The 25,336-nt window shown below is 42.8% G+C and overlaps 1 protein-coding gene across 8 annotated transcripts in view; it reads left to right on the top strand.

Annotated features, from left to right (window-relative positions):
- Nucleotides 1–25,336, top strand: part of AKAP13 (A-kinase anchoring protein 13) — a 322,148-nt gene that overhangs the window by 229,904 nt on the left and 66,908 nt on the right. For 4 of the 8 annotated variants that reach the window (XM_059371616.1, XM_059371617.1, XM_059371615.1 and 1 more), the window contains exons 11-15: nt 9,421–9,791; nt 12,215–12,268; nt 15,445–15,510; nt 17,294–17,486; nt 20,785–20,893. In XM_059371616.1, the coding sequence (XP_059227599.1) occupies nt 9,421–9,791; nt 12,215–12,268; nt 15,445–15,510; nt 17,294–17,486; nt 20,785–20,893 (793 nt within the window). The remainder of the gene's footprint in view (nt 1–9,420; nt 9,792–12,214; nt 12,269–15,444; nt 15,511–17,293; nt 17,487–20,784; nt 20,894–25,336) is intronic. The other 4 variants (XM_059371621.1, XM_059371619.1, XM_059371622.1 and 1 more) reach the window with 2 other exon arrangements.

The raw sequence follows: 25,336 nt of genomic DNA, 5'->3' as shown, positions 1-25,336 counted from the left end.
GTCTCTAAAAAATCATCTCTGGGCAAGGCATCACAACATTCTTCTCTGCGAACCATGAGTAGTGCGTTAGGTCACTTCCTACAGCCGTGTGTGTGTGTGTGTGTGTGTGTGTGTCACACACACACACACTCTGGTCTCTAAAAAATCATCTCTGGGCAAGGCATCACAACATTCTTCTCTGCGAACCATGAGTAGTGCGTTAGGTCACTTCCTACAGCCGTGTGTGTGTGTGTGTGTGTGTGTGTGTGTGTGTCAGTCACACACACACACACACACACACACACTCTGGCCTCATAGAGGTCTCTTCAGCCTGCAGTGTTGGTCACAAACCCTTTGCCTTACCCTTCAGTTTCCGTCCAGCCTGCCTTCCAGTAAATAGGACTCGGGTGAGAGGAGCTTCCTGATTATTCTCCTGAATATTTGCTAGTTCTAAGGTCGTCATCTTCTCCATAGATCAACGGCATAAAATTTAGATTTTTTTTAAAAGATTTTATTTATTTTACTTGAGAGAGAGCATACAAGTTGGGTGGAGAGGGAGAAGCAGGCTTCACCGCTGAGCAGGGGGGCCAGTGAGGGGCTCGATCCCAGGACCCCAAGATCATAACCTGAGGTGAAAGCAGACACTTAACCAACTGAGCCACCCCAAGTACCCCTAGGTTATGTTTTTAAAATAGGAAGAAATCTTGGACTTTTTCTTGGCACTAGCAAAGAAAGAATGATCATAAAATACATAATCTCAGCTACCCTATTATCCAAAAGGTTAATTGAAGTCCACGAAAATATTGATAGTTGCTTTTTTCCCAAGGAGAATTAGATAAAGCACTCATACCTTGTTTTTTTCTCCAGGCTGTAAAATGTATCCACAGTTGAGAAAATCAGAGAAACTCCCCTAAGATGCTGTCTTAAGGAAGCACACTTCCTTTCTTAAGCTAGTTCGCTCTCAAGTACTTGGTCACCAAGCCAAAAAGTTTTTAGCCTTTCAGGGATAAAAGTAGTTATACTTACAGAACCCAAATTCAAAAAACTTTATTATTTATGCACAAGTATTGAAACTTACTATAATTTCAGAACTGTGAAGCAGCTCACTGTCACATGCTTAAGATTCTTAGACAAATTATCGCACACAAATGGATTAAACAGTTGGGACATATTACATATTTAAAACATGAGCTGTTATTTGCCAAAGGCACGTGACAGAGTGCCTTGTGTATCATAGACAACAATTCATAAATATTGAATGAATAAGTTATTAAAAATTAAAGGACTAGTATTTTAGCAATATTAAACATTCCTTCGGGTGTGGTAATAGAAAGTGTGTAGTTGTTTTTATATATATATATATATATATATATACTTATGTTACATAATGTTCACTCTTCTTTCTATACCTATACATTATCAATCTGATGTGATTCTTGGTTAAGAGAGCCAGTCGGGCATTTTCCCCCAACACTTTATTAAGAAAATGCTGCAGCATCCAGGAAAGTTGGAAGAGCTGTGCAGTGAGCACCCACCCCCTGGATTCCACCCTTAACGTCATACCCTTGCTTTGTTACTCACCTGTGCAACTGCCCTTCCTTTCTCTACTCACCAGTTAGTGCATCTAACTTTGATGCATTTTTAAGCAAGTTATAGGTAACAATCCACTTTGACCCCTAAATACTTAGAATTCAGTATGTGTTAATAGAGTTGTTTTTTGTTTGTTATAAATTCTCCACACAGTGAAAGGCACAGTTGAGTGACTTTTCCCTCAGCTTTATGAGTTATAGCAGATAAAAATTGTGCATATTTAAATGTACAAGATGATGCTTTGATAGACAAGTTGTGAAATGCTTACCACAATCAGGCCGGAAGTGTCTGTCACCTCACAGAGTTACCTCTGTGCAGATGGTAAGAACACGTGAGATTCACTGTCCTAGCAGACTTCAGGTCCACAGTGCATCGTTAGTAACCGTGGTCGTCATGCCGTCCGTTGGGTCTTCAGAATTGATTCATCTCCTGACTGAGAGCTTGGTCCCTTCGACTAACATCTCCCCATTTCCCCCACCCTCTGGGGAAGCCCTGTTCCACTCTCTGTGCTCAGAGTTGCCATTTGTGGTTTCCATATAGAAGTGACATCATGTAAAAGTCGTCTTTGGCTTATTTCACCTAGCGTGATGCCCTCAGGGTCCATCCATGTTGTTGCAAATGGCGGGGTCTCCTTCTTCTTCTTCTTTTTTTTTTTTTAAACTCTGAGTAACATTTACTTTACCTGTTCAGCTGTCTGTGATGCGTAAGCTGCTTCCACGTCTTGATGCTGAGAACACGGGAGTGCAGGTACCTCTTCAAGACAGTGGCTTTATTTCCTTTGGATACATACCTAGAAGTAGGACATTGTTAGATTCTAGAGAACAGTTCTAGTTTTAATTTTTTTGAGGAACCTACATACTTTTTTCCATTATAGCTGTACCTCGGCGACTTTTAACAAATCCATTCATCCTTATAATCCAAACCTCCATACGAATCAGGCTGTTACCTTCACTTTGGGGAGTTTGGTTATGCCCCTTTTCAGTCTGTCTCCTTTTCAGTCCCCTGGAGGCAACAACTGTTCCAATTTTTTCCCATCTCAGGTTAGTTCTCTTTATTTCAGAGCCTCATACAAACAGAATATGAATGTTATTATTTCTACTGGGTAGATGAGTGAAACTGATGGATCATATGGCAAGTATAAGTTTAGTCTTATAAAAAGTGGCCAGACCTTTTTCCACAGCAGTTGTATCATTTTACATTCTCACCAGCAGTGTATGAGAATTTTGGTTGCTCTGTGCTCTTATCAACATGTATAATTGTTTTAACTTGAGCATTTCTGGTGTGTGTGTAGTGGTAGCTCATTACCGTTTTGATTTACATTTCCTTGACAACCAGCGATAACGGTAAACACATTCTCATGTGTTTATTGGCCACTTGCATATCGTCCTTTGTGGAGTGTGTGTTCACATTTCTTGGCAATTAAAAAAAAATTGATTTGTTTGTCTTTTTGTTGTTGAAAAGTAGGAATTGTATATGGTATCCTGGATACCAGTACTTCATTAGATTATGTTTTGCAAATATTTTCTTGCTGTGCATGGCTTCCCTATTTGCTTTCATAAACATGTGTTGTTGTACTAAATGTTTAGAATTTGGGTGAAGTATAATGCATCCATTTTTTTATGGCTGTTGCTACCTGTGTCCTGTCCTGTTACTGATTTGTCTGCCCCCTGTCAAGATGTCTTCTTTTAGGACATTTATAATTTTGGCTTTTACATGTAGGACTGGAGTCCATCTTAACTTTTTAAAACATTTTTATCACAGATCTGTCATATGTAATAATGAGACTGAGTCCTAGCTGTATTTAGAATCATCTGGAGAGCTCTAAGAAGAAGAAAAAGAATCTGGCCCTTACCCCAGACCAGTTAAATTAGAATCTTATTATGTAGCTTCACTGGACCTCAGTTGTCTCATGTATCAAATGAGAATAATACCTACTAAATCAAATGTGAAAAGAACAAATACATCTAAATCACTTAGTGCAGAGCCCCCCCCCCCCGTGGCAAGTATCCAGTAAATAATCGTTAATCATATTTATGGAATAGTCGTGCTGCCTGTATGCCCAAGTAACAGTCATAGTTTCCCCAGCTTTATGTAGACAGCAGTAGCACTTAATTTAGCCTTTCTCGTTAACTTTTATTTATATCATTATTTTGTAATATCAGTTTCCCTAGTTTATTTTACCTTAAATTAAGCAAAACCGTATCCTTGGGTCACTGCCCCCAGAGTCCAAGCTGTCGGATAGGGGCTGGAGCTTGTGGACAAGCCTCTGTATTACTCACTAGGCCCATTTTTTGCAGGCTTTCTCTTTGACTCCTAGAGATCTTTGTAAGGCTGATCACCGTTTGCAGATTTTCAAGATGGCATAAACTGTAAGGAAAAAGAAGCTGTTGGTAGCCACAATAGGTTTTGTGTGTGTTTCCATCCTCCCATATGCAGGAGGAAAACCATTCAGGACAGCTCACGGGAGGAAGGGCTCATGTGTCAGTCTCAGCTCTAGACTCCACTGTCTTCCTCCCAGGGCACTCACTTTGGCACAAACAAGCACAACTCCCAGCCACCCCTCCTCTCCTGTGTCTACTTTCTGCATCTCTCTTCCTTCTCTACCTTAACCCATTCCCAGTACTACATCTTAAGGGAAACAGAAAATAAAAAATTTGTATTTAGCAAAGAATTATATTCTGGTCATCTGCCTTTAAGGGAAGAAAAACTACACTGGCACCTTTTCTGCAGATAATCAGGACTAATATAAGTCTCTGAAAGTCATTTAATTAGCAGACTTTTTTTTTTTTTTAAGATTTTATTTATTTATTTGACAGAGATCACACGTAGGCAGAGAAAGAAGGGGAGGTGCATACTCCCCGCTGAGCAGGGAGCCCAACACAGGGTCTATTCCAGGACCCCGGGATCATGACTTGAGCTGAAGGTAGAGGCTTTAACCTACTGAGCCACCCAGACGCCCTTATTAGCAGACATTTTAAGAGAAAATACTTCTCCAAAGAAAGACCCAACATATAATTCAAAAACTGTTTAAGAATGGCTTCAAATATTAGGCATGGAACATTCTGTTATGTGACAGAAGCCATAATTTTTCCTCTTCTGGTTTACAAATGGAAAAACAGCATCCCCAAACCTGCTACTTTCTGTGAGGAGGGGGACAATGGTGAAAGTATCGCTTCTTGTATTTCTTTATTTGGCAGATATCTTTAAGAACTTATTATTAATAAGTTAATTAGTTCAGAGACCGGAAGGGAATACTGGTGGGGGGGGGGGGGATCAGACGCTTAAAAAACCCACTTGTTCCCTCTATTCATGATGAAAATAGACAGTACCTTGCCTGACATTAAGGTCTAGCCTCTTCCGATGGAAAGATCATCATCTTAGGTAGACAAATTGAGAAAGTGGCTTATCCAGTAGACAGATGCGTAGCAGTAGAAAGACTGGGACCATGTTCTGGGTTTAATTTTTTATTACACCCCTGACTACTTTCTTTTCTGCCAGGGTAGCATAAAGACATGATGAAGCTGGGAAATTCTTTTGAGAACACATAAGTCTTGGGCAAAAGTAATTCAGAGCCTTCTTTAGATTTAATCCAGCATTAAAGAAAAACCATTCACCTCCAATATTTAGGAAGGAAGACTGACCTCAATTATTGAGTTTGTCCTGGTTTTCCCTTTTCCAAGTAATAACTACAAGCTCATAATTGTTGAACACTAGGAAGTGTCCTAGCACACACCGGGATCAACACTGTGTCGCAGATATATGCTAGACAGATTCCTTCCTCAAAATGTGCACAAACAGGCCAACAATAATTTTCCCATCTTGTTTTAATGTCTTACAAAAGGGTGGATGCTTGTTTGCTTGTTAAGTCTCAGATGAGTAAAGTACCAGAGAGATAACAGGTGGTCTTTCAAGGCTGTGACCCCGTAAGGCCATTAGGTGCCAAATCAAGAGGAAGGACCTCTTCTGTCGTCTGCACATCATTTCCTCATCGGGAAGCCCCAGTTTGTGAGAATATATGATAAATAGCCAAATGGAAACTTGAACTCCTTTTCATTTCCTTCAAAGCCTAGCTGGTGTGTTTGACAATAAGCCCGTCGTGCATTTTGCTTTACACGGCCCTTCTCTTTGTCCCTTGGTACTCTTCTGAGAATTAAAAACAAAGCAGCTTGAGGGTGCGTGTATAGTTTCCTGGGACTGCTATCACCAATTACCACAAATTTGGTGGCATGTAACAACAAAAATGTATTCTTTCACGGTTTGGGAGACAGGAGGGCCTACAGTCCATGTACCAGAGGGGCAGCAGCTTTCCCTCGGGAGGCTCTGAGGGAGAATCTCTCCCCGGCTCCTGTCGAAGCCTCTGCTGCTGGCCAGCACTCCGTGGCCTCAAGCTCTACCTCCCTTTGCCTCTCCCCATGTCTCTCCTCTTCACGCAAGGACACAGCTCTTGTAGGAATTAGGGGCCTTCCTCATGTTGTATGATCTAATCGTAACCAATTACATTTGAGGGGAGGACACACTGAGAAAGCCAAGACATCCTGAAGTCAGTATTTGCGACCATCTACATTGTTCCTCTCTCTGGAGAGCAGCTCCATGATTGAACGCTCTAAGATGCGTAGGTTAGCCCTCAGTAACTTAAAAAGAACAGTTGAGTTTATTTTAAAATATTACCTACCCAATTTTACAATCTACTTGGTTAAAGCATCATTTAATTTTACAGTGTGGCCCAGTGTAGGGAACACAGGGCTTCGAGATCTCATCCTTGCAGAGGCTTTTTTTTTTAAAGAGATTTTTTTTTTAAGTATTCATTTGAAGGGGGGCGGAGAGAAAGAGCATGGGAGGGGAGGGGCAGAGGACGAGGGAGAAGCAGACTTCCTGATGAGCAAGGAGCCTGATGACATGGGGCTCAGCTTGGTCCCAGGATCCTGACATCATGACCTGAGCTGAAGGCAGATGCTTTTTTTTAAAGATTCATTTATTTAGTTGACAGACAGAGATCACAAGTAGGCAGAGAAGAGGGAAGCAGGCTCCCCACTGAGCAGAGGGCCTGATGAGGGGCTTGATCCTGAGCTGAAGGCAGAGGCTTTAACCCACTGAGCCACTCAGGCGCTCCCCCCAACTTTTTTAAAAATATTTTTTACTGTGTTGTGTTAGTTCACCATACAGTACATCATTAGTTTTTGACGTAGTGTTCCAAGGGTTATTGTTTACATATAACACCCAGTGCTCCATGCAGTCCGTGCTGTCCTTATTACCTATCACTGGGCCAACCCAGCTCCCCACTCCCTCCCACCTAAAACCCTCAGTTTGTCTCTCCGAGTCCTTAGTCTCTCATGGTTAGTCTGCCCCTCCGATTTCCACCCTCCTTCGTTTTTCCCTTCCTTCTCCTAATGTCCTCCGTGCTAGTCCTTACCTTCCACATATAAGTGAAACCATATGATAACAGACTTCCTCTACTTGACTTATTTCACTCAGCATAATCTCCAGTCCTGTCTATGTTGATGCAAAAGTTGGCTATTCATCCTTTCTGATGGCTGAGTAATATTCCATTGTGTATGTGAACCACATCTTCTTTTTTTTTTTTTTTTTTTTTTTTTTTTTTTTATTTATTTATTTATCAGAGAGAGAGAGGGGGAGAGAGCAAGCACAGGCAGACAGAATGGCAGGCAGAGGCAAAGGGAGTAGCAGGCTCCCCGCTGAGCAAGGAGCCCGATGTGGGACTCGATCCCAGGACGCTGGGATCATGACCTGAGCCGAAGGCAGCCGCTCAACCAACTGAGCCACCCAGGCGTCCCGAACCACATCTTCTTTAACCCTTCGTCTGTTGAAGGGCATCTCAGCTCATTCCACGGTTTGGCTGTTGTGGATGTTGCTGCTATGAACATTGGGGTGCGTATGGCCCAAAGGCAGATGCTTAGCTGACTGAGCCACCCAGGTGCCTGCCCTGCCCCCTCAGGGTTTTTTAAAGATGATAAGAGGAACAGAAGGGCAGTTTTAGTTAGAATCAGCCTGAGTTCACGTCTTGCTCCCTGCTCAATGTCTGTGTACGAGGAGGGCCCGAGAGTCAGTCTGGGTCCCGATGACCCCCACATCTCCCTTTTCGTCTCATCCGTCACACATCATTTCAAGAGCAATTGAAGGCAGATGCTTTTTTTTTTTTAAGATTTCATTTTCTGCCACAGAGTAGAAAAAAATTCTTATAAGCTGGAAGAGATTCAGCCCAAAAGTTGTAGAGAATGATTTTGAAGTGTTAATATAAACATTTGAAAATACTCTCCTTCTAGAGAATAGGTCTTACTTTCTGTTCCAAAGCCTAAAGGCTCATTAGTTCTCATAATTTTTAAAATCTTTCTCAAAGAACTATAAGTTTCTTCACTCTTAATTAAAACTTTGAGTAGACTGGCTAATTAGGAAAATACTGTGAAGGAGGAAAAATAAACCACAGAATGCCTTTCCCTAGTCCCTGCTCCCTTTCCTGGAAGAACACAATAAAGATGTTAAGACAGGGGGCACTTGGGTGGCTCAGTTGGTTAAGCAGCTGCCTTCGGCTCAGGTCATGATCCCAGAGTTCTGGGATCAAGCCCCACATCAGGCTCCCTGCTCAGCAGAGGGCCTGCTTCTCCCTCTTCCTCCGCCTGCTGCTCTGCCTACTTGTGGTCTCTCTCTATCTCTCTAATAAGTAAATAAAATCTTTAAAAAATAAATAAATAAATAAATAAGATGTTAAGACAGTTCAGTGCCCAGATCTGAGACCGCGATCATGCATCTTCTCGATGTTTGTACTTATCTTCTGGATAAATTCATCCTTCGAGTCTCAGGATGCTTATCTCTCCCTCTGTTACACTCTGTGCTCTGGTGTATGTAGCAAACAGAATGTCGGGCTACCGGGAATCAGAATTGGACTATTTCTCTTAAGCCCTTGACACTGGCCAGGAAAAGAACCTCATCACGTGCTCAAGACTCCATTGCCAGGATTGATTATTTTATATGTAATTTGGCTCGATGATACTGCTAGTCCCTAGTGAAATGAGAAAAGGAACAGATTTCTTCCAAGTAGGCATTCAAGGCCAGAATGTGGGCATTTGTGGCAGATTTTAGGTAGGGTCATAAGCTATTCTATGGTTTTCAAAAGGCCTCTTAAAACAGTTACAGACTTCCTTTGGGAATATTAACTTCAGGACGACATCATGGCTGCCAAACAGACAACCTTGTTTTTAGTTAAAGCTTGGAGGGGGGGGGGGTGGAATTAAACCTAATAGTATATGGATTTAGAGTTTTCATACAGAAGCCCCGGATACATAAGGGTTCTCTTTGTTTCAGTTGGTGGTATTGGCCTGTGGAACTGACCTGAACCCGGGTTAGATGTTTTTCCCCTGTAAGAAAGGAATGGTCTGGGGGTGCCTGGGTGGCTCAGTGGGTTAAAGCCTCTGCCTTAGGCTCAGGTCATGATCCCAGGCTCCTGGGATCGGGCCCTGCATCGGGCTCTCTGCTCAGCGGGGAGCCTGCTTCCTTCTCTCTCTCTGCCTGCCTCTCTGCCTACTTGTGAGCTCTGTCTGTCAAACAAATAAATAAATAATCTTTTAAAAAAGGAAAGAAAGAAAGAAAGGAATGATCTGTGTACCTACCTCCAGTAAGAGGGTAGAGAGAGTACAGACCTCGACCACCCCTTCATCGGGAACTTTTTGAATCTGACTGGGACTGTCCTTTCAAAAAAGAAAACACCTGTTTGATGCCAACTGTGATCTTGCCCATCCTGCTCACTCTGCAGCCACTGTGAAGCCACTGCTGGGTCGGCAGTAATGAGGCCATGCCCCCATGCCCTTTCCAACTGTAGGTGTTTTCTTTCTTTGACAGCCGGAGGAAGAGCCGCTGGTCTGTGACATCACCGGATCCAGTTCGTCCACCGATGACACTGCTTCCCTGGATCGACATTCTTCTCACGGCAGTGATGTGTCCCTCCCCCAGATTTCAAATTTGAACAGGTCCAGAGATCAGCAGGGTCTTGACGGCTTCTATAGCCATGGCGTGGGAGCTGAGGGTCGAGAGAGCGAGGGTGAAGCTGCCGGCTCAGGTGAGATGGAGGAGGAGGAAATGGACAGCATCACGGAGGTGCCCGCGAACTGCTCTGTGCTGAGGAGCTCCATGCGCTCCCTGTCCCCTTTCCGGAGGCACAGCTGGGGTCCTGGGAAGAACGCGGCCAGCGATGCAGAAATGAACCAACGCAGGTGAGGTGGACCCGGCAGGGCTGTTGGTTTTGTTTCTCGATGTCCGCTTGCGTTGATTCTGTGATTTTGTGTTGTCGTGGTAAAAGAACTTAGGAGACACCATGGTACGGAAGAACCCAGGAGAACCTGGGTTCAAACCCTAGCTCAGTAATTCACTATGTAGATAAGCTTGGGCAAGGTACTTGACCCCTCTGAGCTTTAATTTTCTCATCTGTAAAATACCTTCCTTTCAGAGTATTTGCAAGAATAAGTATTGCAAGTGAAATAGGCCTGTTACGTGGCGGGTGTTTAATAAATGCTAACAGTCATTCAGGCCAGATCTGTTAATAACATTTATAGATAAAAACTTGTGGAAGGGAAGAGTGTCTTGTCGACTTTGAATTAAAAAGCAAACATGAGGTCTTAGCCTCAACACCATCTGTTTTCTTTTTTTTTTTTTATAAGATTTTATTTATTTATTTGATAGACAGAGATCACAAATAGTCAGAGAAGCAGGCAAAGAGAGAGGGGGAAGCAGGCTCCCTGCTGAGCAGAGAGCCCGATGCGGGACTCGATCCCAGGACCCTGAGATCATGACCTGAGCCGAAGGCAGAGGCTTTAACCCACTGAGCCACCCAGGTGCCCCTACACCATCTGTTTTCAGAGTGCTTCCCAGAAATTGCAGTCCATTTCTAATGCAGAAAGTTTGGACGGAGTCTGAATGATTATTTAATCAGTAAGCGAGCCTACGAATCATTCGCTATCATTGGATGGTTGGTATTTCTCCACGTATCCTCCAGTTCTGGGGGGCGTGTGTATATGTGACCGCGTGTCAGGCCTTCCTTGCGGAAGCAGGCTGGCAGGAGGTAGTTTGGCCATATATATATGGCCTCTGACCATAGGCTGCTGCCAGGAATTTAAGTAGACAGCTTGCAGTCTAACGACCAAGTGCCATGATTCCTGCTGTACGTACCAAGTTGTGCTTCCTTCCAGCTACTCTCCAGCTGAAGAGAGGCAGCCGAGGGAGCAGGCTGATGGTGCGAACACACAGGTGATGTGACAGGCTCACCTGGAGCGGTTATGGCTCTTTCTCTTTTTAATTCGCTGATCTGCTCCTCATAACGTGGCTCTGATTTCAGAGCTGTAGGTACGTGGACTCCGACGGCACTCGCCCCCTCATTTATTCTTTTATCCAGCCAACACATGCTGAGCGCCGGCCCCATGCCGGGCATTACTAGTTTCTGGGGACACAGGTGAACGAGCTGCAGTCCCTGCCTTCGTGGAGATCACAGCGATGCCATACACTTGGCTCCTGTGCTGCTCTTCTCAGACTTGTTTCACAGCAGACTGTCCCCGTGATTTTCCAGTCCTCTCCCCGAGTCCGGTGGCATTGTCTGCAGGTTCACCAATGAGACAGGTGCAGGTGGTTGATACCGCTTACCCGTAACTAGGTTCCTCCTCTCCTAGTTAGTACTCTTTCTGTGATTCCATATTACTCTCTGGTAGAGTTCAGGATGCTGCCCTTAAAAATCAGCAGTTGCTTTTTCTGCTGGGTAGTTTTTATGTACATTTGAAAGCACGGATTGTATAAAAAGCCATTTCTAAAAGTTTTCCTTCCCAGCTTTATTCACACTATATTTTAAAAAAGCATTCACACCAGTTAAAAAAAAATAAGTCAGGATGTAGGGAATGATCCCTATAGCTAGAATTCCCTTCCTGAAGCAAAAGCAGTCTCTTGACATACTGTCAGAGATGCTAACAGCATCCAGAAATGGGGGTTGGTTTTAAACACAATCCCTTTTTCTTTATAACCCACTATGGGTCCTTTTGCCGTGACTTTGATTTCAGAGCTGGCTTGACTGTGGATCCTGTAGCTCAGATGAGGAAATTAAAGCTCAGACTGAGTGATTTGTCCCAGATTACATGGTGCTCTTAAGACTAAGCGAAGACTAGAACCCTGTCACCTAATTGCTCATGTGTGCAGCCCGTGTAATATCATGGCCTCTCCTATGTGAGCCTGGCCTTGGTAGTCCCCTCGCATGACCGCCCCAGTGCCTCTGGCGATGAGAGAAGGACTTGAATGAGTTTGATGCTTGTAGCCTTGTCTGCATATTATATAACCTGAATTTTAAAGTCTTAAGAAAACCCTTTGAAAGCTTTAGATGGCTTTTTAAAAATCCTTTTATAATTTAATAAACCTCATTCCTTGTCATCTGATTAACTCTTTGGAGCAAGGAGGAAGCAGAGTAACCCTCCCCAGAAATTGTCCGGCCATCAGGCCTTTGTGGTTTGTCTCCTCTGCCACACTCTCTCGTTCCCTGCCTTCCTGTCCTGTTTCTCTGAGTGGCTTGTGTCTCCCCCAACCCTGTGATGTCTGTCTGCTTCATGCGTTTGTATCCATTTGTTTCACCTCAACACTGACCTCTTCCACCATTCATTTTCAGTTCATTGCGAGTTCTGGGGGATGTTGTCAGGAGACCTCCCATTCATAGGAGAAGGTACAGAGTTCACTAACTTGATGGACTAACTGTGTTGCCTCCGAGCTTCTACTAACAAGCATCTCATTTTGCTTGATCCGTGATTAAATTGTCTTTTACAATAATGTCACGTCTGCTTCAGGCAAATAAAGTATAGGTATTTATTAATTGCTGATGTCCATTTGCATATGAAATGGTTTTGTGAGTCTGAAATTTTTTCCTATTCTATTTTTATCTTTAAAGGAAACTTTGGTTAGTGTTTTTTCCATCTTGTACTTACTGATGTTCAGGTCACTTTGATAATAGGGGCTCCCCAACTGTCCCTAGGAGAATTCAGACACGTTGATTGCGCCTGACTAGCGGACGCTGGGGAGTGCTTTTTCTTCCCCTTCCCACCACCCCGCAAAAGGGGGAAGAACCAGAAAGAATTGTGAGCTGACACACAGGCCCTAACACTTTTCAACACATTCTAGGCCCCTTGACCATCTCTACTCCCTTGTTGATGTAGTCATTTCTGAAAACAAGAGTCATCAGCTCATCTCCCAATAATTCCTTAATTATTTTTTGTCAGGTAACATTTATTAAAGCTAACAATTAGTAACTTATGAACTGAAAAGTCATTTCTAGTCCAAAAATGCCGATTTGCTTTTCAGATGCTGAGTTTTACTGTGTTCAGAAATCGTCAGTAATGACCTTTCCTTTCATTATTTGGGGGGCGGAATTCAGAAATCCCAAAACGACGGTAGAGTTACACATAGCCTCTCATCTTTACATCTGTAAAGCGATGTTTTCAGTTCTGAGCCGAAGCTCTTCCTTGGGAAGCTGGCGGGGAGTGGTCCTTCCCCCTTCGTCTTTTTCCAGTGGGTTCCTCCTCGAGTCCCACCCAGATTTCAGGCGCAGAATTGAATTCAGATACAAATACCCCATGAGCCTCAGGTGATCGTGACTTGGTTGAGTTGTTCTCCCAGGGGATCAAGTCGTTAAATCCCTTTTCCGTAGAAGCATCTGAACCCTTGAGAGAACTAGTTGGCTCTCCAGTCAGGCTCTTCACTAGGAACGTACTAGAAGCCTGCACTCGTTGACAGTGGAAGGTGGCGGGTTGCTGGATGCCGTCCCACGGAGCCCACCGAGCTTCACAACAGCACCAGACTCCACTTCGCCTGTAGTCATTTTAATGCAGGAAGAATGTGAAGTATAATTTAAAATTCTGTATGAAGCCTTAGCTAGTAAAACTGGAACATTCCCACAATTGTTAAAAGGTGGAGAGTAGGATATTTGTGCATTGTTTGTTGTAAGAGTGTGTGTGTGTGTGTTGGTTTTTTTTTTTTAAAGAATCTGGTACTTTCTGTATCTCAAAATGAGGCCAGAGAACCTTTAAATGTAACCCCCAGTAATAGAGGAATTAAGGAGATTGGAGGATGCTCTCAGAACACTCTCGTGATAGGACTTCTCTGCTAGGAGGGTCAGGTCTGCTGCTGCTGAAGGACCACCAGCAGCTTCCTTCCTGCAGCCTTAGGACCCCCATCATGTCCTCCTCCTGTCTCTCCATTCTCTTCATCCTAAATTTCACCCTGTTCTTGCACATCGTTATCCTTTTCTGAGAGTAAAGAGGGATGTTTAAATCTGTAGGAGAGTTTTTTATTTGTTTGTTTTTGTTTTTTAATGATAATTTGGTAATGTATGTTCAGTTGCTGATTTACCATGTTGTGTTTTGAATAAGTTGGATATCTTTAAAATTTGTATTACAGTTTAGAGATTCAGAATGAAGTGAATAATTCAGAGAATGGACTTCTTAGTCTCATGTGTGTTTTAAAATTATATCAAGGCTTGCTTCCCCCACACGAGCAAATTACAAGTCAGTCTGATTTTGCTTATCAGACTGGAGATGTGTCTTAAATACTAATTTTTCCTTTCTGCTTCTGCCCTTGAGCTTTGTGCTATTTATTAATTTAACCTGATTTTAAGTGTTTTACTATTGAAGTTATTTTTAAGTGCTATGATTTTTAAAGATTTAGAAGGCTCATAGGGGTAGTTCTTCTGTTTATTTTCTCACCACCTTCCTTGTGTCTTTTCCTCTGCCAGAAAACCCCCACTTATCAAAACAAAGTTACTAAATATATTCAAGGTATTCAAGTGGTTTGGGGTCTGTACATCTTCCCATTTGCAGGATTCCAGAGAGAATTGAGGGGGTGTTACTGTCATTCCTCCTTCTGAAAACAAAAACATGTCACTTAAGAGTTTTAAGGCCCCAAATAGTAGCAGTGTATTTTTAACTGATTTTTGATTTGTCAGTCAGAAATCCTGACCTACTGAGGCAGTTCCCTTTACAGAGTACCTGAAATTTTGAATTGGTTATTTTTTTAGCTGGTTATATTTATATGGTATTTCCAACCCTAGGTTTTCTGTCCCTCGCACTTGAGAGTAAATAGCAGTGCCAAGATAAAGTAGATGATCAAACGGAGTGTTTTGGTTTTTTTTTTTTTAATCTTGTGGGGGGAAATGGATGCAAACCTAAAATTAAGACACATTTCTAACTCAGTTCCATAGAATTCCTTTTATTTTGAATAACATACATGCCTTCATTATCATTAAAATACAAGGAAATGTGACCGTTGTGATGTGGTGAATCTTCATCCCAAGAGCTTAATGAGTAGGGTTTAAAGATGGCTGTGAGTATTGATAAGATACCCTTTTGAGGAAAGACTCCTGAGCCTTACTGGAAACGAGAGGAAAATTGAGGACCCAGTGAGCCTACCCCAGTGCAATCTGTCGGTGTCCCTTTTAGTCAAGTGGCACTTGAGTGTAGCCCAGGATTCTCACCGTGGCCACTGAGGTCTGAGGGTGGCATGTTGGAGCGCACGGAGAGATGGTCTCCGGTGGTGGGGACACCCCTGATCTGTGGAGGGGGCGCTACGGGTAGAGTGGGTTCTTTGTTCAAAGTTGTTACCCTGTACCGAACTGACAGAGACATGGCCAGCACATTGTCTAGATGGGTGTTAGTAGGGCAGTTTTAAGTTTCTGTGGTTTTTGTTCTATCTAGCCTTCTTCTGAATTCTAAATGTTACGTTCCTTATTTTTTGATGATCAGATAAATCCATCTGTCTGTAACTATGGCTTTTCTTTTCAAACCCAATAACCCTGTCCCTGTTTCCTCTTTTCTCCCTCCATTTCTGTTCTGCCTTTGATGTCCTCCCCAGTATGAGCTGGTGTCCCTCTGGTGTGCACTACTCTGCTGCCCTGAGTGCTGACTTTAATTACAGAAGGTACGGTATCGTTCCATATCCAGCCACCAAAGGGGGAGTCCCAAAACACAGCACCTGGGCTTTTGGCTGGGAGCTTGCTTCTGTGCGGCTAGAATGCATATGGCAGCCGGCTTCGCCTGTGAGTGTGGTGTTGAGTTGCCTCTGCTTTGGGCACCACGAATCCATTTGAAGGGGCACAGACTAGGAGGTGGATGGTGTACCCTGATGCATCCTGCTTGTCTCCAGTCGCTGTAGCTTTGGTGTTTTCTGCACAGACTTGGATCTGGTATGGTAGACCACTTCTGTCTTTGTTTTTGGTCTGTCCTGATTCCCATATCCTGACAAAAACCATGGCAGAAGCAAGGCAGCCAATAAGCACACTTACTTCTGTTGTGTTTCCAAATCCCCTCTCTTGTTAGGTTCCAAATTCACAGATTCCTCACTGTTTCATATTCTCTCAACTAAGCAGACAGATTAATTACTAAAACATTTTCCAGATTAAGTTTTGTGGGTAATGATAGGCTGGTTTCTCAGGCTTTACAAACAATTCACAATAGAAAACTAAATTTCTTCTTCATTTAGCGTGTCTCCTTATCCCTGGGACTGCTAATGAGTTTCACAGAGACACATTTACTTGTACTTAATCATGACTTCTATTGTCGTATTGAAAGAAGAAAAAAAAATCTATTGTTTAAGTGACCCACTAGAGAAAAATAGAAGCATATGGTTTCAGTTCATAATAAGTAATTTTATGAAATATAAAAAGCAAATTGCAAGCCCTCTGGATTGGCGTCCTTGAATTATTTGTAGAATTAACTGTAGAGTTTGAGCAGAGATAGCTGAATAGCGTCCGTATACCTTCAAATGCATTTCCACCTGCTTATAACTAAGGACATGGTCGGTTCCAGCTCTGTTTTGCTCTCTTGCTTATTGGAAGGCAGTTCCCGCTGCAGCTGTAGCAGGTGTGGGTTATTCTGGCTAGCAGCCCCGCAGGAAGGTGGGTACACGGCTGACTGCTCACAAACCACATGCTTTCTTCACTCTGCAGACCACAACATCATTATTCCAGGGATCATAGGCCCTAAATTTGCCCCCTTTTGGGGTCAGTATCAAAACCAAAAAATTAAATTAAAACTCTTATACTTAGCAGCTTTTCACCATTTGTTCCTTAAGGTGGCCCGTGCACCTGTCTGCAACTCAGGAAGCCTGTCCACCATTTAGTGGTTGACCGACCAGAAGTGCACAGATGCTGCTACTCCTAAGACCACTCGGGTCCCTAGGGTGGGCACACACTGAACTAGTAAAGGTCAGCTAGACTGTAGTTGAAGGTAAAGTTGTAATGGTCCACTTAACTGACCCAAGGGCAAGTCTAGGTGTCCCTGTTCAGCTTCTGAGAGGGATTGACATGCCTGTTTTCTCTGTGCCGTTTAATTCTTTGGCATTAGCTGAGGTAGATTTTGGCAAAGATGAATTACATCAGATCAAGGAAAAACCCACACATAAACGAAAGTTCAGTAAGATAATATGGTCTATCCAGATGGTATACTGAAAAAAATCTTGAGAAAATGTCCTTAGATGGTCACCATTTGAGCAGGTTGAATGAGGAAAGAAAATCTAAATGCAGTCCTCTCTCAGCATACCAACACCTGTGGGGAGAAGGTAGGCAGCACTCATTTGCGCCAGGCCCTTGACGATAGTTTTGTTCGATGACATAGAAATAATATACACCTGAAGCAATTTCTTAACCTCCTTCCTTCTGGAGACTCAGAAATAGAATGAACTAACTCCTTCACTCTCTGTTCAGTTTCAGCCTAGAAGGCTTGACAGGAGGAGCTGGTGTCGGAAACAAGCCATCTTCATCTCTAGATGTGAACTCCTTAAACACCAAAGAGCTCAGGCACCCTTTCGGTGGTGAAGAAAGGGGTGACTCTTTGATGTCACTTTCAGAAGAGGATCTGGAATCAGGCCAGAGAGAGCACAGGATGCTTGAGCAGCAGGTAAGGCTGAAGTGGGTATATACCGCTAATTTGGAAAAACTCACTTTACTTCCCTACATGTGTCCTCACATTAGGAGCAAAGAAAGCAAGACTTACTATAAGGCTCGTGGCTGTGATTGCTTACGCATTATATAATACACTCCTCTAGCACAAGGCAAGTTTTTACCACTAAATGCTAATTCAAGAATACCATTAATCTGCATCGACTTAAATATTCTGTCAAAGCAGACTTTTTTTAAATTGGGAAAGTATCCAGGATATTAATTTGAATTTTTTCTTCTTACCTGAGGATTTCTTTTATCATCCCAATAGTAAAATGAGTCTTGAAGTGTGTTACAAAACATTGTTAAATTTACTAATTTTTAAAAAATCTGTCCCTTCCTGGGGGGGAAAAATCTTATTCTTTGTCTTCTCACACTGCCTAGGAAATGGCTATTTCTTTTTCTCTGCTTCCTGTCACCATCAAATTTTTTCAGAGAGCATCCTGATGCCCTCTTGCCTGCCACAGGCACTCACCTGAAGCTCCCTCTTGGAGGGCCTGACCTTCCTCAAAGCCAGTCAGATGATTTTCCAGTGCTGTCCCTCTAGGCTCTTCCTTCCGTCACTCACCACCCGGGACCGGTCCTCAGGGAGTTTGCCTTGAGAACTGGAATCACATGGTTTTAGATTTTGGCAGACTTCTGCTCCCCGTCCTTTATTCTTCTCTTGGGCCAAGGGGACTCTTGGTTGATTTCTAGGCGAATTCTGTGATACATGTGCAAATGCAACATTTCTAATTACACAGACAACAGAGTTAAATACCTGTCTTTATGTAGGTGACTGGAGTTTTAGGTAGAAATAGAATGAAGCATTTCTAATTAAACAAACCAACCAAAGTGTTGAACAGCCTGCTCTTTGAGTAGGTGACTTAGGGTTTTACGTACACAGTTAATGTTTTGTTTTATACTTTTTGTTTTGTTATACCCCACTACATAGCAGTGATATGACCAAAGAGAAATTGGGCACTGGAGGATTACCTTAATAGTGAATGTGTTACTTATGTGAAGGTCCAAGAGAATTTCAGCCAGATGAAAGTTGAATTGAAGGCTCAAAGGAGTTTTGCCCCGTTATCTCCTTTCCCCACCACCCGTGTCTTCTGGGCCTGATACTTCAGAAAAAGTTAAGAAAAATAACAAGAATATGGTGAATAGGGACACCTAGCTGGCTCGGTCAGTGGAGCATATGACTCTTAATCTTGGGGTTGTGAATTCGAGCCCTACATGGGGTGTAGAGATGATTAAAAAAGTAAATGAACTCATTAAAAAATGAAATTTTTTAAAAGAGCATGGAGAATATATTTATTGAGGCAAATGATTTAAATTTATTCAACCTGATGGTAAGAGAAAGAGGGAGTGAAAAATGGAAACAGTTCTTTCATGACTTGCCAAGAGCATCTTTGGTAAGTGGAGACTCTGAAGAGTAAACCGCATTTCACGTGAATAGAATCCTTTGGAAGTCCATTGTAAGACCGGACAAAATACCAAAGTTGGGGGTTTATGAACAGAACCCTAGAACCCTAGACTTAGGGCCAGGATGTCCCTTCAGATTCCTCATAAGTCCGTGTGTGAGAACTTCATGCCCATTTGAAGCGACTCACCTGAGACCTCATAACTGGCCACTAGCTGGACAGTATCTCGGAATTCTTAGCTGTTAGTCTCCCTGTTTTTTTCCCACATTTTTGAAGTATACAGGTTTTAATGAGGAAATGGGGGCATTTTAATTTTCTTAATATTGTTTATGTCAAACCTTTTCTGCAACGCATATTGGTAGGAATTGGACAGAGATCCTCTGTCTTATCTGTTAGTAAGTGATATCAGTTACCACTGAAGTCTTTCTAAAATGGCTTTTCTGATTTAGTCTTCCTAGATGAAGTTGATGACATTTTTGTGTTTTCTGTGCTTAGTAGCCTTCCTGGAACTCTGCTCACCCACACTTCTTGTCTTGTGTGCAACCTCAGAGTGGGTATTTGAGCTCTGGTATCTCTGATCTGGACAAGTCGCCTGCAGCCAGCTTCCTGTTGAAGGTCTGTCTGCCTTTCACTGATGTCATTTCACAGACCTCACAGTTGTACTTGAAACATAGCAACTGTTTGCCTCAGACTCCATGGTTACCCATGGAACAAGTTTTTAAATAATCAGAAGTTTCTGGCGCACTTGAGTTGAATCATGGTAGTAACACATTTTCATTACTTCTCTTTGAGCATGTGCAGGTTTTAGCTTCCTGTGAAGGGAGGGGGTTCATGACAGAGTTAGATAACAATTTTAAATGGCTCTCTGAAAACAAAAGGAGAGGGAGCCCCTCAACCACGGGAAGAGTGCTGGCAAGTACTGGGGTGGACTGTCCTTGTAGGGTTCGAATTCCAGGGGCTTCTGGTGTCAGTTGCATTACATGGGCTTGAAGCTGCTGTGAATTTACTGAGGGAGATAAATTGCCAGGTTTCAGCCCCCGTCTTTTTCTTGTAGAAACGGTCTAATCTTAGAAGAGGAAATGAAAGAGATTTAGACTTCTTCCCAGATGCACAGCTGCCTTGCTCTTGATCTTAAAACACTTTTCACTTGCAGCTCTGTGTCCAACTTGTTAAAATCAAAAAATAATATTACTGATATCCCACTGTATCTCTAGAAAGGATATTTAGGCTTTTGAAGAAATAGAACTACTCTGTGTAGTTTAATATTTCCAGTGAAGTTATTTTTGTCTGATGATGCAGCGGATGTTTACTAAGCACGTACTAAGTTTATTTTTTTTTTTTAAGATTTTATTTATTTATTTAACAGAGACCACAAGTAGGCAGAAAGGCAAGCAGAGAGAGAGAAGGGAAGCAGGCCCCTCGCTGAGCAGAGAGCCCGATGCAGGGCTCAATCCCAGGACACTGGGATCATGACCTGAGCCGAACGCAGAGGCTTAACCCATTGAGCCACCCAGGCGCCCCAGCACGTACTAAGTTTAAAACATCAGTGTTGTGAGGGATATGAAACCACTGTACAAGATGGCTGCTCCCGTGATTCCCATTTTACAAAGAAGAAAGATAAGGTTCATGAAAGCTGAGTAAATCCTCTGAAGCTTAGCAGCTCCTAAGTAGCAGGGGCAGATTCGAGCCCTGTGAGTCTTGACTGCAGAGCCTGTGCTGTTACCCTCCTGTGTACTGCCTCCTGTTCCTGGGCTGGGCCGGAAGGTGCAGCTCTGTGCTTCTCCAGAAATAACGAGAGCCCGTATTGAGAACCTGTTCTTCAATTTTGTTTTGTTTCGTTTTACTTCACAGGCATGTCACAGAGCTAAACAACAGGGATTCAATTACTGTACATCAGCCATTTCCTCTCCACTAACAAAATCCATCTCGTTAATGACAATCAGCCATCCTGGGTTGGACCGTAAGTACATTACTTTTTTTTTTAATTAAGTATATTTTAAACACTTTCTCTACCATTTTTCTCACTTGAAGACCCTGGAGCGTTACCTTTCAAAATTTGCCTGCCTCTTCTTCCAAATGGCTCATTTAAATAGAAAAGGTAACAGTTCAGTTTTAGGGAATTTTCCCACCTAAAAATCTCTTTTATTAATTAAAGGCATTATAGTCTTGGGCCTAAACTTAACACAGATTTCTTTAAACTTTTTATTTTGAAGTAATTTCAGACTTTAAGAATAGTACAAGAGTGCAAATAATTACCACGTTTGGGGACTTAAAATGTTATCGTAATCATAACCTGGAGTCCCCCAAATGTTAATTTATGTATATATATGTGTATGTGTATACACATGCACACACACACGTATGTATTATATAAAAGTGTCATAACTTTTTATCAATCTCTCTTTCTCTATCCCTTCCTTTAAAGTGTTTTTCTCAAACCCTGGAGAATAAGTTACAAACAATGCTGTTATGTCTGAAAGATACTCTGTTCTGTTACCGTAGTACAGTTATCCAATATTAATTTCCTGACCTCTTCAAAAATGTCAAGCTCGCTCATGAAGGACAAAGACAGACAGTGGTACATTTTCAGTTGATTAAGCATGTGCCAAAAGGATTACATCTGCAAATGATGAAGGGCGCCCTCTGCAGGTTTTGGACCCACTGGCTGGGGAAGTGAGATAGATGTTTGACATCCGTCAGCATGGGGCCTTTGCAAATAAAGATGCTCAGAAACACTCGAATTGCATCTAAATGTTTGCCATGGAAAGGCAGCTTGTTCTTTGAGAAACCCCAACTTTTTGTTTTATTTTTTAAATCTTGGTTTCTTTTTTCCCATGAGTAGTTACAGTTTGAGATCATGATTTAAGATTTAAATGCTCATTAAGGGGAGAGTGGTCCATTATTTGCTGAAAGACTGTGTGTTCAGGAGGCTGAGACAGAGGGAATAAATAAATTCTGTGGTGTTTCTGGGGCTTCTTCAGTGTCCTCAGATACAACTCATCTTAAAAGAGTTGGGGACGGAAGCAGCTGCCCTGCATTAGGGAGATGTTCGGTCTCAGTTCTTGACTTAATGCAGGCCTCATCTTTTTAATTTCCGCACTGGAATTAAGACATGATTGATGATTCTGTTAACCTTATCCTCGTTTTCATGATCAGGACTTCTGGCCTGTTTGGTGTGCCTACTGATGACGTGTTCTCAAGGATGCAGGCGTGACCCCGCAGGACTGCAACTGGGATAGCTTTCCTTGTGTTTGTTTGGGTTTGGGTTTTGTTTTGATTTGGCTTTGGGTTAGAGGTTTAGCTGGTATAGAATGAAAATTATTATAACGAAGTAGTTAATACTGAATTTGGTGATCCTGGAGTGCTGCTGGAGCTCAGTATCCAAACACAGACAGGGAGGCTGTCTTAAGGGAGACATTTCAGCTCCGTGTAGCCTCCGTCCATGACTAGCGAGTGCGGTGTCATGGCGGCGAGTCTACTCCCATAGCAACAGATACCCAACACCAACAGAATGGGTCCCACCGAGGGATCTTTTTCCTATATTTTGTGACACACTCTTTGCCTCGTGCATGAAACACTTCATTAATTTTTCCTCCAGAACGCAAGATGGTTTTTGACTGTGTTTTCAGTTGCTAGCCAAACCCTATAAATAATGCGGCTAACTCCCAGAAAACACTGTCCTGGAGCGCCAGGAGTTCTGGCACATGGAGCTTTTCCTCCTGTTGCTGGGAAATGTTCTGCTCTACTCTCTGAGGGGACTGAAGTGAGTTAGCAGACTGTTGTTGAGAGTAGAGCTCTAAGCCAGTGTTTAACCCTTTGGTCAGAGTAGGGAGCCCTCATTCTAATTCAGGTGGTACATTTTCACGCAGGTTTGGATGATTAAGTCGTAGTTAGTTAGCTAGCCCCACAATTTCCCTGAGTTATCATGTGCTGTAATTGGAGGATTAATCAATTCTAATAGCACTGTTTCTCCTTAGTCCCTCCCCATATACATTAAATTAATTTTCCCAAGTGTATTATTTTTATTCTCCTCTAGAAACATGATAAATTTTTTTCACAGATGTGAAACTTCCGGCCATTGAGCAGAAGACTAAACCTTGTGTCCTGTGTGCTCTGCCTTTAAGCGTCACGGTTGCTGGACAGTTCTCCATTTGCCACAGACTCAGAATCGCTTAAAATCGCATCCCAAATCACTTAAATACTCTGCCTGGTTCATCTCTGGTCATGGTCTTCCTAGCTGAAAGGATCATAACTAACATCTACACTGTGATTTTAAAGCCTTAAAGCATTCGGGACGCCTAAAATGTTTTACTAATGTTTTATTGTAAGCACACATTTGGTGGTGGTGTGACCTTGGGTTTAAATGGTAAAATTCTTTGTGTCAGTTACTTGATTAAACAGGGGTACTAATGTGATAAGGCTTAAATGTGCTTTTACACAAAGTCCTTGGCATACTTCCTGGCTTATAATATGCAGTTGGTACTGTTACAGAGTGAGGTCACAGTGGCTAGAGCAGTGCCAGAGTCTGTCTCTGACCAGCATATAAACAGAGAAACGAGAACGCCATCCCTCATTGTCTCTAAGTCGTTGTGTCTTGTGAATATGCTTGTCTAGGAACAAAATACTTTCTAAGATCAACCTTACTTCACTACTTCCAGCTTCTACCTGTGCTGTGTCTTCTTCCTTCAAAGAAATTAGCTGCTTCTGCCGCAGCCTTTCACAGCTGTTAACATTTGGGCGTTTCTGAAAATGTATGTCTCCTGAGCCTGTTGTCTGGAATGCCTGTTGGGTCATTTTCTAGAAGAGAAAAATAGAGAAACTCATTATTTCCAAGTTGGGGTCATTTTCTGATATGTATTGATGTGGAGGAAAATCCCAAGTAAAGCTGGTGACTAATGGATTTTTGTGTCATTTTCTGAAGTGGAAAGTAGACAGGCGACAGCTTTCTTGGGAACCACAATGGGTGGGGAAGCTGTCCTCACTCATGCCTTGGCTGTCCTGTCTTGGGGGGGACATGATGAATGCATCTTGCCAGATGATATTTTTAGGGAGTGGGACTAGCCCTGAAGGTACCCGCATCGTGTGGAGAAATGCCTTCAGAGAAACTGCTCCTGGAGATGTGTTTGGCCCCATTTCTCCTTCTTGCATCAGAGAGCATGGACTGGGGACCCTCAGCTTGCCAGGAGACATAGATGCTTTCTTGGTAGAATTTAAGAATCAACTTCATTTTTCCATACACAGAATAATTTCATTATTCCAGATGATCCACTTCCAAGAGTGTATTTTATTTTATTTTTTTAAAGATTTTATTTATTTATTTGACAGAGAGCACAAGTAGGCAGAGAGGCAGGTCGGGGGCGGGGGGCAGGCTCCCTGCTGAGCAGAGAGCCCGATTCTCGGGACTTGATCCCAGGACCCTGAGACCATGACCTGAGCCGAAAGCAGAGGTTTTAACCCATTGAGCCATCCAGGCGCCCCTCAAGAGTATATTTTATTTTATTTTAAAGATTTTATTTATTTATTTGACAGAGAGAGATCACAAGTAGGCAGAGAGGCAGGCAGAGAGAGAGGAGGAAACAGGCTCCCTGCTGAGCAGAGAGCCCAATGCGGGACTCAATCCCAGGACCCTGAGATCATGACCTGAGCTGAAGGCAGCGGCCCAACCCACTGAGCCACCCAGGCGCCCTCAAGAGTATATTTTAAAACATCTCATTGCTTATACTCAGAAGACGCTCACAAACAGTAGAAAAAGTGCTTGGTTGATTGTATCCCCGGAAAGGTCCTAACAATGTTAGTAGTGGTGAGGTTAAAAGGAGAACTGTACCCATTAGATAGATATTTTTTAATTCAGAGGCTTTTTTTTTTAAGATTTTATTTATTAATTTGGCAGACAGAGATCACAAGTAAGCAGAGAGGCAGGCGGCGGGGCGGGGAAGCAGGCTCGCCACTGAGCAGGGAGCCCCATGTGGGGCTTGATCCCAGGACCCTGAGGTCATGACCTGAGCCGAAGGCAGAGGCTTTAACCCACTGAGCCACCCAGGCGCCCCAACTCAGAAGCTTTTAATGAGAAGTCATTTTCCCTTCGTTTTTCCCGGTGTGTTATCTCAAAGAATATACATGTTCCACTCATGTTGAGGATACGCCTTAGATAGTTATACAAATAGGTTTTTCCTTATGATCTATGAAATTGTGACAAAAGGGCATACTCTTAGATTTTGTGTAATAAGAGAGCTCATTTTCATTTCCTGAATTTGTTTCACATTTGGAAATAACTTTAGAAAGTACATGAAGAGGGTACCTTACTAGCTGTACTAGGTGGTCACTGCCCCAAAAAGCCAGTGTGCATGTATTCGTGCCAGCAGCCGTCTGATCGGTTATTGATGTCGCTGCAGACTGTAGTCTC

This window comes from Mustela nigripes, chromosome 13, assembly GCF_022355385.1.
Source record: "Mustela nigripes isolate SB6536 chromosome 13, MUSNIG.SB6536, whole genome shotgun sequence".
Taxonomy (NCBI): Eukaryota; Metazoa; Chordata; class Mammalia; order Carnivora; family Mustelidae; genus Mustela; species Mustela nigripes.
This window is presented reverse-complemented; position numbering and strand designations above follow the sequence as displayed.